The 13,081-nt window shown below is 42.3% G+C and overlaps 1 protein-coding gene across 2 annotated transcripts in view; it reads right to left on the reverse strand.

Moving 5' to 3' along the window:
- Positions 1 to 27: 27 nt before the first annotated feature.
- The window catches only part of TPR (translocated promoter region, nuclear basket protein), a 59,768-nt gene continuing 46,714 nt past the window's right edge, over positions 28 to 13,081 (reverse strand). The window contains exons 44-52 of one of the 2 annotated variants that reach the window (XM_037034928.1): positions 8,971 to 9,152; positions 7,771 to 7,839; positions 7,567 to 7,661; positions 5,570 to 5,676; positions 4,202 to 4,297; positions 3,910 to 4,066; positions 2,141 to 2,259; positions 707 to 802; positions 28 to 142 (exon numbers count right to left, since the gene is read on the reverse strand). In XM_037034928.1, the coding sequence (XP_036890823.1) occupies positions 87 to 142; positions 707 to 802; positions 2,141 to 2,259; positions 3,910 to 4,066; positions 4,202 to 4,297; positions 5,570 to 5,676; positions 7,567 to 7,661; positions 7,771 to 7,839; positions 8,971 to 9,152 (977 nt within the window). In that variant the 3' untranslated portion in view covers positions 28 to 86. The remainder of the gene's footprint in view (positions 143 to 706; positions 803 to 2,140; positions 2,260 to 3,909; positions 4,067 to 4,201; positions 4,298 to 5,569; positions 5,677 to 7,566; positions 7,662 to 7,770; positions 7,840 to 8,970; positions 9,153 to 13,081) is intronic. The other variant, XM_037034929.1, reaches the window with a different exon arrangement.

Consider the following 13,081-nt stretch of genomic DNA (forward strand, 5'->3'; position numbering starts at 1 on the left):
AATACAAAATTTTTTTAAGCTCAACAGTCACAACAGTAACACAGTCTGAACAAACTTATTCACAGTTATTACAGTTTATAGGACATTTAGTTAATATTTCCTCTATTTATTCCTCCTCTCCCTCCCATTGCATGGCTCACACCTATGAGAGAAAAAAAGAAGAGTCAAACCGAATGTGTCTTTCAAGAAGTTAGCCTGAAGCTAGAATATCACTTACTCTAGTTCCTTCTAAAGTGTGTTTTCAAAAATTATTAATTTAACCATTTCACATTTTCAATCCAATTAGATTAATGTTTTTATCACATGAATCTCTAATGGTTACATTAGAAAACATGGAGGTATTCAAACTTCATTTTTAAACCAGCTACACAAAGCCACAAAGCTTTACTCTGTTGTATAAACTGCAACAGGCAGAGACACACCCAATGAACACACAGCACTAAAACACGCCAGCTTTTCTAAATATTACTTTGAATTCACGGAATAAACAAAGAAACAGAAGCACATACTCATTACACACCTGTGGTATACACATGTGTCTACAAGATGTTTATAGATGAGTGAATGTCACATACTCAATGCACAATTATTTAATCAATTCTTGGACCATTAAAAAAAACAAGATACAAATTGAAAGCTTGAGGATTAGAAAAAGCCGCTGTTTATCGGCGCGCCACACCACGCAGTCAGTATGTTAGAAATTTACCTCTCTGTCTGTTAAACTGACGACCACGGACGCCCTGTCTCAAAGTCGTCTGAAGTCTCACTCGTCGGAAAGGCTTCGGCTGACTACTGCTCGTATCTAAGAGGAAAAGCATTATGGCACAGGAAGGCAAGTCAACAACAAAAAAGCAGTGATAATGGCAAAAACTGAACACAGGGGTAAAATGCAGAGGGGTCCATTTGTTTTCAGTATTTAGCAGTTTTTTTAGACGGCATTTTTAACAAAAAAGATAAAAAGAAAATATTTTGCTTGAAAAAGTAAGTTCCTGACTTTTCCATTCATTCACTCCACCAATTTAATATTCACTTGGTGCCTATCCCTGTGTCATCCACGTGCTGGCAGGGGAGGACACAATGGAGAATGAAAACAGGAAAAGCACAGCCCGTTAGGATACACTGCAAGTCCCACTGATTCTGCCCCTTTCAGACGTCCACACTGGATCGTCCACACTGGATCTTCAGAAGTCCCGCCAGCTCCCGGTGAAATACGTATCCTGAATCGGACGCCCTTTCACAACCTTAGCTCTACAGTTCTGTCTAAGAGATCACCAATTACTGCAACACCCTCCACATTTTCTGCTCGTTCCTGCCCCTTTGCAGTGCCCCCCTGCACACACTGACACTGCTAAGTCTTTAGGTCAGATCAGGTCACTGCTGTTCGAAGCCCCGCAGAAGCTTCCCATGCCGTGGAAGTCAAAGCAACCACAACGGTCCACTAGGCTGACCCTCCCCACAGCTTCTGCTACCGCTGTCCCTCTCTGTCCTCACTGCAGCCCAGCCACTCTCGCTTCCTTGCTGACCTTGAGCAAGTCACAGTCGTGCCTCACGGACTTTGCATCTGCTAATTCTCTCACCCTAGAACACCCTTCCCTCACATGGCTGCACAGCTTCACTCCCGAACCTCCTTTCCCTCTAAAGATAAATAAATGAAATCTAGAAAAAAAATGTTAAAAAAAGCACTGCTGCAGAAATAATTATATTCTAGAAAAAAGACATAAAATAACCTTTTTCAAAGTTAAAATGTTGAAAGTCACACTTCAGAACTGTTTCCATCAGTACATCTCAAACTTTTTCTACAGGCCCCCCAGATTTCATGTAGAGCCCTAATATGTAAGCCCCATAAAAACGGAGCTGCTCTGGTTTAAACAGGCGAGACCGAGAAGCCCGGAGCCCTACTCCTTGGCTCCCTCCCAGGGACCCGCCCCTTTGCCCCTCAGCCCCTCAGCACTGTCAACACGACACAGACAATTCCCTTCGATATAAACCACGTTCCCCGCAATAAAATAAAATTTTCATTTTCAATATAGCAATTTAAAATTCAGGAGAAGAGATTACTAAATTGTTACTGATAAAAGTGTCTGTTGCAAGCAGGCTCGAGATGAGTAAAGCCGTGTTGTGGTCAACAGCAGGAACCGACCTGCGGAAGAGCTGGAAGGAGGGTCCTGGCTGGTGGAAGGAAGATCTGACTCATCAGATGCCTGAACAGGCTCTTCTTCCTGCTGGCTATCGATGTCCAGGCCTGCTTCTGAACTAATACTAAGAAAGAAAAACAAAAATTCACTGGGAGATACAAAACGAACCCTAGAGTGCATGCTGTCGTTCCCACACTCTACGACACAGTTTATCACTCCATGCAGACAGAGCTCTACTCCAGCCCCAGGCTGCACACCCTGGTGCTGGTACCCACAGGCGCTTTTTAGCGGGCAGGGGCAAGAGAGCCCAAGACGCTTCTTCCCCCTTCCACTTCTTACTAGGTACACATTCCAAACTTCCCCCCTCTTTTTTGTTACATATTTTTTCTTTTTGACAAGGGATGTTCACGTTCGTAACATTCACAGGGGACATACTCATCCAGATTTTGATAACTCTCAGAACAACTTTCTAGGCAAGTACAGTACTAAAATAATTCACAACGGTCCCAACCATGGATAACAGACCACTGACTCGGCAGGGGCTCCAGTGCAGATGAGCCAGGCTGCGGGCAGGACCCGCGGCTCCATGGCAGCAATCCATCCCTTTCCCATTCCGGAAAGCAAGTGAGGGGGACGAGAATACAGGACCAGCCTGGCTGTGTTCTGGTTTTCATCCTCCGTGAACTTCAGCACAGTCACGAGTAACAACGTACTGAGAGACCTCCCTCACGACTGCTGTGGGTGCTGAACAGGGCTGGACAAAGTGTAAAGCACAGAGCACACGGGGCTGAGGGCAGTCACCACGGTGCGCACTCTGACTCTGAGCTTTCTCATTCATAAAGTGGAGAGGATACTTCGCCCAGGTCTTGTGTGGGTCAAAATGACATGTGTGAAGTGACCAGCATGCACGGTAGGGAATTAGCAGCAGGTTGTCTTCTCAGCGGGGTCTACAGCCTCACTAAATTAAGGAGCACTGTGTTAGAGCCTAGTGACAGACCTGCTTTACCCGCCCCCCATAAACTACAACTGGCCTACAATCATGCTAAGAAAATACTGTTACATAAAACCTTTGAGCTCTACCAAGAAAATGTGGGTTCTACTTCTAGCTTTGCTTCTGACCATGAAGTAGTACAACTTTTTATTTTATTTAGAAAGAATTAAGTTCCATCTTGAAAGTTAAACTTCTCTAATACCACTGTCCACTAGTTCTTCCCCATAAATTACTGATTTTGGCTTAAAAAAATCTAGATGATTTGTCATGAAATACTTCTTTTGTTAAGCTCTGGGTGTAACACGTGTGTTACACATGTAGCCAGGCCTTGAAAATACTAGATAACTTCTAATTTGTAAGAAGTTCTGAATGTATATGTAAATAAAGGGTAAGGCAGGTTCACTTGAAAGCCCACCACTACATGGAAAGTTGAGTCATTTCCTGATACTCCTCATTTTCAGAGAAAGACTTCTTTCTTGGGGAGAAGTTTAAGCAGTTACATTAATGGAAGGACACCGATGATTTTAAATAAATATTTTGTTCTGGAAGGAATATTTCATGCAATTTTCAGGAGGCTAACACTTGTCTTCTGTAATAACAACCTCCAGGTCCCAAAATATTATTACACGCAAACACCAGTCCTTCAAAACCTATGCCTCGGTTTGCTCTAGCAGCAGGACACTACTGAAAACACAGCTCAGCAGACCGACTCTGGGCTAAAGGAAAACAAGCGTAAAGCCTGGCAGGACTAAAGCAAGCAAAAATCACGAAGTAAACACTCACCCCTCAGATTCTGCCTCCACAAACACTTCGTCGCCGTCGTCTCCTGCCGCCGTTTCATTGGTCGTGGACAAAGTGCCAGTCGACGTCGTCACCATTGGGACGGACTGCGAGGCGTGCTCCGAAGCGTCAGAGGTGGTGCTCTCGGTAAACACGTTCACTTCACAACGAAAGACCAGAAAAGCAATGAACGAGTTCACTTTGTACTTTACCTCACTTTTAGCCCGAAGCTGCCTCACCAGTTTCCACTTCACCAATGAGACACACAACCCCATAGTCTGCCTCTGACACCCACCTGGAGCCGCGACCTGCAGAGGGGTGGTGGGGACGCTGCGGCCCCCCGACTCTTCTTCGTGAGCCAGGAAGAGAGGTGTTTCGTACATCCCCAAACCTAGACAGTTGTGAGTGTTAGCGAAGGATGGAAAGAACAGAGTGTCAACGCACAGGGTCCCGAAAGAAAACAATCAGCAGAGACACACAAGTGTCAAGGCCCAAAAGTGGCACATGAAGCAAACACCAGTCCCTTCAAAATGTAAATACAATGTAAACACATCACTTAAGCTCCCTAACACTACCATAAAGTATCCTTAAAAACACCCCCCCCAACCCCCCCCCCCCACAAAACCCAGCTACAGTGCTGCTCTTAGTTTTACACAAGCTAACTTTATTGAGTGTCCACCTATGAATTAGGGACTCTGTTAGAAACTACCTATCACCCAAACTGCAAGGTATCATCAGTCCCCTTTTTGGTAAAACAAACCAACCAACCAACCAACCAACCCTGAATTTCAAGAAGGTTAATTAACTGTCTGAAAGTGACAAAGCTAGTAAGTGGTGGTATTCTAAATAAAACTTAAGGCTGCCTTCCAAGCCTAGAAATTTGAATTTATAGGAAGTCAGCTGACAATTCCAAACTGGTAGAGGCATGTAGTGTTAGAACATTCGAAAGTGTCATGCACAAAGATATACTGCATGAATTATGAGGACTGCAGATTAACCTTTTGTTTAGGGTTTATTAAAGTAGTTTGCATTCCCTATTCACTTATGAAATGCTGTAACAGTGCCCCAGAAATACAGTGGGCTGAGTACCAAATGAAAACTGAAAGGCAATTAATTCCAGAAAGAGCATGATTCATGTCCAAATAACCCACTACTATTACTTAATTTAGGAGTCATTTTATTCCACAATTTTTTAACATTTTATTTTTCCCATTTTTAATGTTAATGGAAAATGTCTAACTAGTTTTATGCATTTAATTAGAAATGTTAAATGTCGAACCAAGAAAAAATATGTTGCATTCCTTCTAAAAACTTTAAAATAGCCGGTAGTATCTAGGTATATTTACTGGTTCAAGAAATATTTCTGAATACTAAGTACATGTATGATGCTACACCAGGAGCCAGAAAAGATACAAATGGAAAGGCCAGTCTTTATGTTCAAAGAACTCAGACCTTTGTTGAAAAGGGTAGGATTTATAGGCAATACAATGTTTATTAAGTAGTAAATATATTATACCTTTTCCCATAAGTCAGCATAGGAGTAATTTATAAATCAACTTTTAAACTATTTATAAGTGTGTACTTAAATGATAATCACATCAGAGTAGTTTATTACCAAATACATGCAAACCCAGGAGATCTCAGCGTTTCTCCGGCAGTTTACCTCCTTGAGAAGCCAGCTGGCCGAGGTCCGAGTGGCTCGAGCTTGTCTGCGGCATGTCTTCGGGCGGCCCAAACCGGAATCTAGGGACACCAGCGACCTGTGGGGAGCTGGACAAAAATTAACTTAGGGTGAAATTTAAAGTTATGCTGTTTAAACCACAGTGATCTAAAGAACATAGAAAGAATGAGCATAAACAAAATGGGAAGGAAACAGAACAAAAATAAAGTTGATAAAGGGAATTCTTACTTATATAAATACTTTCAAACATCATATAAACATTAGCAGTCAAAGACTTGGGTAACAATACGAATCCATTCACATTACATGCAATTTATACATGTCTCACATTCCTTGAATCTGCTAGGAATCTCTGTGCAGGTCTCCTGAAAGCAACACAAACTTGGCAGGAGATGTAACCAAGTCAGAATGAGGTCATGAGACCAGACTGTCTCGGTTTTCACTGTTTAGTCAGAGATGAAGCAGGTTGCCGCTCTAGCCCATTTCTCATCTGAAAGAGTTCACCAGGTGACTCCCAAGGTCAAGAAAAAACCTAAGATGACCAGAGACTTCTTTTCCTGTCCTAATACCTCTATCACCCATCTTCCTGCCCACAACCCAGGATACACAACAGCATCATTTCATTCTTTGCCCACTTCTTACCTTTCCTTCGTTAGCTAGCCAGCTGCTCATGTTTATGGAGTGTACCTCTACGATAACTCCTGAATATCTTCTTTCCCAGCTCAACACTAATACTTTAGTTAAGGACGTTCTCTTTCGGGTGGATTTTTAGACTTACCCCCACGATGCTGTCATTCTATGGGAAAGCCCTGCATCCCTCTGAGCTACCCCAGAAGGGAACACTGCTGGTGGGCTGGCGCTCACCAGCTGCGCATCGGAGTGAGTCTGTTTCTGCCCAGCTGACTTTCAGCAAAGCGGGGCCCCCACGGCCTGGTTCACAAACTGTTAGCTGAGCGAGTTCCAAACTGGTGCCGATGCCATGTGTTCCCACATACCACAGACCAATCGGTCTTTTCCCAGTTTGTGGAAACTTCAATTCTGATCTTCAGGTACATCCTGTGAGGCAACTAACACTCAGGCACAACGAACCACGATTTTCACAAACGTTCTGTCTTTTAGGTGCAGTGGTAGAGTACAGCGGTTAACACGGGTTCTGGAGCCAGACCGGTTTGAAGGCAAACACTGCCTCGTCCTGGCTGGCTGACCTGGGACAAATTCAGTAGCATCTCTGTGCTTCCTTTGCTATAAAAGAGCAACAGCAACAGAGTCTACTATCCTGCCCATTAAGATGAAATGCACTGGTTTCATGGACATGCTCAGTAAGCGTTAGGACTTCTTTTGCCTAACTGCTGTTCCCATTAAGTCCTCAGATTCTTTCCTCCTAATGTTGGAATAAATCACTTCACCTGTGTTAATAAAGCCTGCTGCTTATGCTTCTATCCTCCTAGATTATTAGAGTGATAGTAATTTGCTCACAGCTAGGCTTTCATAATAATACCATCCACCAGGATCACTGTAATTACCAACACCTTCACCAACATGCACAAAGCGTTTTACTGTGTGCCAGGTACTATTCTAAACATGCTAACATAAATTAATTTATTTAATTCTCACAAGTAATAAGGTAGGAACTACTGTATCATTATTCCCATAAGTAAAAGCAGGGTGCTCAGGAACAGGGAATCTACGTAACTTGGAACAGCTAGGCTCCACACCCAGGTATTCTGACTCTGAAGTCCATGTTCTTAATCACTGTTATACTGACTCTGAATTTAAAATTCCTGGTGAAGGCAACCATATTTCATTCAGCTCTACATAATTTCCCCCAAACTACATCCTCAACCCTCCTACCCTACCCCCTAAAACTTAGTACACAGTAGAGAAGGACTCAACAATAATGAATCTACCAACTGTAAAGAGATTAACAAGAAAACAGGAAGAATCTGATCAGCCACAAAATGACTCTCTCATTAACTCACTGAATTGCTTCAGCAAATCCATCAGTACGATGTGGCACCACGAGAGTTGGAGTACTTGGAACTGTTCTGTCTTCATCGTCAAAAAAGTGCTGCTGCTGAAACAAAAGCAGAAAATGGGAGCTGAGCAGGATGACAGAGGTCACACTCGACCACACAAACACCCTCGGAGCCCATGGACTGACTTCACGCGGGGCAGGTGCTCACCACACTCCCAATTCCTGGAGTCAACTGAAGGCCACGCCCCACGGACTGCCTCCGAGTCATCTGAATCCTCTGCGTCGAGAAAGGAATTGCATTTAAGAAATTAGACAATGAAACAAACACTAAACACCCACAGATGCAGCTTATTACACTGGTAATAGAATAATCAAAATGTCAGCAGATGATGTAAAATGATCGTCAGGGTATTTCTGGAGAAAATATTGCTGCTAATCTTGAACTACAGAAATCAGTTTTAAACAGTGTCAACTTTTTAATTATACAGACCATAATATTAACCATCAGATAAAGATTTCATTAACCAATAAGAAAATATTAGCTAATGTTTTAAACCAATCTTTGATCATATCTTATTTCTTTGTAACTAATTTATTTAATTAGTAAGTATCCTTTTGGATCTTATGGCTTAAGCATCCTTTGGAGTTCAAACAGCAGTACTAACTACAAATGAACTACTCCTCAATTTAGATAATTCTAAATTGATACATCTGGTATATTTTGCAGGGTCCACATACAATCTTTTAAGACTTTATATTTTCACATAATGCCGTTTTCTCCCCCGGTGGTAGTTCAGCACGAGCTGTACCAATGGGTTAAAACTCAAGACGGATTATCAGAAGAGCCTGTGTTGTACCCTCCCTCCTGTTTCTGCAAGAGCTCCCGACGAAGAGACGTCCAAAGAGCACTCCAGGTAAAGGGTCACGTTCATTAGTTCTCAAAATGGAGATTAACACGTGTGATCATAAGAAAATGAGAGAAAAATTTCAACAGAACAGAAAGTTTCCTTTTTAAAACACAAACATGTGCACCTTAGAGAAAGAAACCTTCAAAACAGATGGTCAGATGCTAAAATACACTTTACACTAATTAAAATCCAAGAAAATCTTTTCCCTTTTGTAGTCTGTGGAAAGTGACCAGACTTTTTTTGCTGTGACTATAATCATTTCAACTTACAAACAACTTTGAGTCAGCTCTGCCTTTTTAAGGAGAAATCAGACAATAGTTGCAGTTCAAAAAAAATTTATGAAAATATGCCAAAACATGAAGAGGTCACTTAAGTTCTAAAATAATAATAATAATAATAATAATAATAATAAATAATGATAATAATATCATCTGATGCAAAGGGAGAAAAGCCATGATTCCCAAAAGCTCACTTTTCAGAATGACCAGTACTTTTCATACCTGAACTGGGGGTCCCAACTCTTGTGGTGGGGCATGGATGGTCAGCCTGGGCGGCAGGGGGTGGGGTGGACGTCTAGGTGACTGCGGTGCCCGAGGGGTCTGTCTTTCAGATGCTGACGACGGCTGTTCTCTAGCAACCTCCTGGGAAAAAGGAGACCCTGCAGCACCTGGATTTCCTTCACCTGGAGAACGAAAGCAGCTCACTTTGAACTTCCAAATTCACCACAAAATAAGGCGGACAATCCCCAGAAGTATACATCTTGCCGCTGGGAACGTCTGCCTCACTACCTCTCTCCGGAGGGCAGCAGTGAGGGGAGTGGACCCACAGATGACGGCCGTGGGGCTGGCAGTGGTGTGGCTAGAGGCAAGTCCCCTAACCTCTTTCAGGCTACTTCTTTGATTGGTTAATGGAACAAATGTAACCTGTAAGAAAGGTTTTTCTGGAGATATTGAAGAACAGACATAAAGCACTCAGCCTAACACACAGTAAAATAAATATTTAATAAGTATTGGCTCATATTATTTAAAAATGGGCAAATCACCTAAAGGTCAGACCACTATGGTTATCGGTATCATTCAAACAGGATGGAGAAAATTGGGGAAAAGGCCTTCCAACAACACTCTTATATTTTGATTTTCCTAAATATAGAATTTAATGGTTCCTTAGATGTCTGGGTCTTCTACATACACTGTAGGAACAAGAGAAGCTGTTCCCTACTCTGAAAGCTGGATAGGACATCACGGAATTTAGCAGTTTAAAAGCCTGAGGTCTACAGTCAGACTCTTGCTCTGACACGTAATAGCTCTTGCTCCTTAACCAACCAAGGTCGCGGTTAAGGTCCTTGGCTTGTTTCTGCTTCTGTTTCTCAGATTCTGCACTGGTACTTACACCTCATCATCTCTTGGTGAGCTTTAGCTCAGGCCAAGTATGCATACTCAGGGAAAGCATTTTTATACCAGTGGCAATGTACATAGTCTATCCACTAACAATCTTAGCCAGACTGCTAGGCCTATTTTTACTTGTTAACAAAAAAGAACACAATGCTCTAACAAGTACTTGGCGAACATCTGTTACATGCTTTGTATCTGGGAAAAACGGTTATGAACACTTTCCCTCAAAACACTTCACTTTAGAGATAAGAACACCTACAGAAGCAACTACAGACTCAGCTCAAAACGGCCCTATCCTAATGAGACGACAGACCGAAACCACAAGTCAGACAGGATTATGCGGAGAATCTTGTCCTCCAGCAGTACCTGGAACTGAAGTCTCGCTCCCTCACCCTGCCAAAACAAAGGATCAGGACGTAACTGAACTTGAACACCGGAATCTCTTCAGATGCCAGGGATGTGTTGTCCAGAAGCTTTGGCATTGATGCCCCATTACCGTATGTGGCCAAGTTCCAGGGTCCCCCGATTAAAACAGCACTGTTTCCCCTTAGTCCCTTAAAAGCCCTTAACGTAGTTCAGTGAAGATGATGAATATGAGGTACCATTAGGTCTCCATCTTCTTGGTTGATGTCTTCTGGATCGATAAACCCTTCCTTCCTCCAAACTCCAACGTTTTGGGTGGCCTTGTGAAGTGTTGGCACACCAACTGTGGTTTCAGTAACAACTGGGTGAGCCAGCGAGGAACTGGTGCTCTTGGATGGCCAGCCCTGGCTGGGGTTTCCCTCTGTGAGTCCTGAACCACCACCGAGGATGTTTTGCGTTAGGGCTTGGAAGGAGCTCTCCCTGGCAGTGCTGGCCACCCTCGGCACACATGCCCTTTGGAGTAAGAAAACGCTTTGGTTGATTTTGTTTTGGGAAAGTTGTTTCATTTGGGGGCAGGTGCACAGTCAAGAACCCTACCTCAGTACAGGGGCTTTCCCTCTGGGCAAGGCCATTGTACTTTAAACCCCGCTGGGGGCATCCCTGAGAGCAGGGTCGGGATGGTTGGGCTCTACCCATTAGTTGTTTTTGGTAGACTACCTTCAGTGTGCTTGTGGCGTCTGCAGGCCTCTGCCAGCTGATGGGCTCGACTTGGAAATAGGGAAAGCCCCACTGGTATGCACCACGGGGAACTCCCTTCTCCGCCGTTTTCCCTTGGAATAGCCAAATTGTTTGGATTTGGGGTACCCTGCTGGTGAGGTGAATAACGGCAAGACTTTTACCTGATTTTTGAACCAGTTCGTTTGCATTTGTCTGGGCACTTGAATTGGAAATTTGTAACTTGTCTAGTTTATCTGAGACATGGTCGGGAAAGCACTCAACTGTCTGGCTTGTGTGTTGAACTTACTCTGTGTGTACTTTGCGCGTTGGCTTGGAAGTTAAGAAGTAATATTACATCTGTGGCCTCCTCCCCTCCCCCATCCGCACCTCCAGGCACCTGGCAGCTGGTATCTGCACTCAGGCCTGAACCTGACGCCATCCTCCTCTGGGTAAAACTACGACTTTTAATCCCAGCCTTTAGAAGCCACCCTCCGTACCTCCTGAGCTTCCCACCTTTACTGCGCACGCCTGCCTTCCATTTTCTGTAGTTTGTATTTGTTGACAAGTCCACATTAAAGGACACCCTTGAAGGAGAGGATCCCGTTTTACCTGTTTTTCATGTACCTGGGCCATAAAAGCTAGCACCTTAAAAAGAAAGCTATAGGATATAGGTCTATAGGATATTTCTACCCTGAATGGCATTGCTAATTTGTATTAAATTAGCTTGAACAAATAAGGTCTTATATGAGAATTCTAAAAAAATGGAACAGACTTAAATGCTTTTCAGAATCAAGTGATCAGGGAAAATATTTGACATTAAAGCTGATTTTAAGTTGGTTTGGTTAATAGGCATATCTTCAAAATCATCAGCTTTAAATAGTACTTTTATTCTACCTTTGTTTTTTAGTCAGATAAATTCATGTTATCTCTTGCAAAATCTGTCAGCAGGAAAAGTAACTTGGTATGATAAAATTTTCATATCAAGTAATCTAAACTTAATTGTTAAGAGCAAGCAAATTAGATAAATTAAGTAGAATTAGAAAGTTTCTTTTAGGTTAACTCTTTGGTAATAACTATACTGTGTTAAGTGTATTTAAAATGATTTTCTGAATCTTTTTGGTAACTTAGAACTTTAAAGTTTTATTAGCTAAATAAATTAAATGATGGATATTCACTAAATATCTAAGTCATTAGCAAATAAGAATCCTAAAAAATGTTACTCAAGTAAGTGAACTTAATATAAAAATAAGCTGATACAAAATGAGAGTTAGGTTTTCTCTCTGCTAAAAAAGGACTACTGGTCTATGACACTGTGAAAAAGATTTCTGCCTAAAAAGCAAAAATTCTGTCCTTTACCAAAATAACTTTGTGCTATATAGTCAGGTACTTGATTATTTAAGAAAACTGAATGTCCTGAATAGTAAGGACTAAAGTTTTGCTATGCAAATTTCTGTTTTTTTCTCTTTTTTCAAATTTCTGGAGCTTTATGGGAAATTTGAAGAAGGCTCCAAAGAAACGATACACACTTTTACAACAAAGAAAAAATGCACGTACTTTCATATTTTAGGGACAAAGAACAGATTATCTTCCAAAGCAAATTCATGTTGCTTGAAAGTTACAGCAACTTTCGACCAAAGGAACAGTGAGACTGGGTAGTCACGGCTTCGGCCAGAGCCGCACCGCAGTGCCTGGCTGTCGGGGCTGTCCGCATGTTTCCTTCTGCGCTCAGACAGTTCAGTCTCGCTTCGTAATTACTTATAATTGTGGTCAAATGGCCAAGCCTTTGACATATTTTGTCCAAATTCCCCAAATCTAAATTGGAAAAAGCCAGGACCTGGGAATAACTGAAGGATTCCAGAAAGGCCCCTGAAGCATCTCAGAAGGTCTGTTTCCTCTCCTTACAGGAGAGAAATACTAAACTAGGCTTGTTTTGGTGTGTTGGAATCACACAGGCAGCACTGTCAAGCAAAAACTAACACCGAGCCTTCTTTTTGTTGTATTTGTGTATTATAAACGTTCCAGAAATGTACTTAAAATCTGAGATATCCTGATGCAAGAAGTCTGATCTGAACTGAGGGCCACATCAAAATGACTGAACCTGAGTATCAAACTGTAGCACATGTAGATAAAGTCCATTCTG

The sequence above is a fragment of the Sturnira hondurensis genome, unplaced genomic scaffold, assembly GCF_014824575.4.
Source record: "Sturnira hondurensis isolate 20B ecotype Veracruz unplaced genomic scaffold, ASM1482457v3 Scaffold0022215, whole genome shotgun sequence".
Taxonomy (NCBI): domain Eukaryota; kingdom Metazoa; phylum Chordata; class Mammalia; order Chiroptera; family Phyllostomidae; genus Sturnira; species Sturnira hondurensis.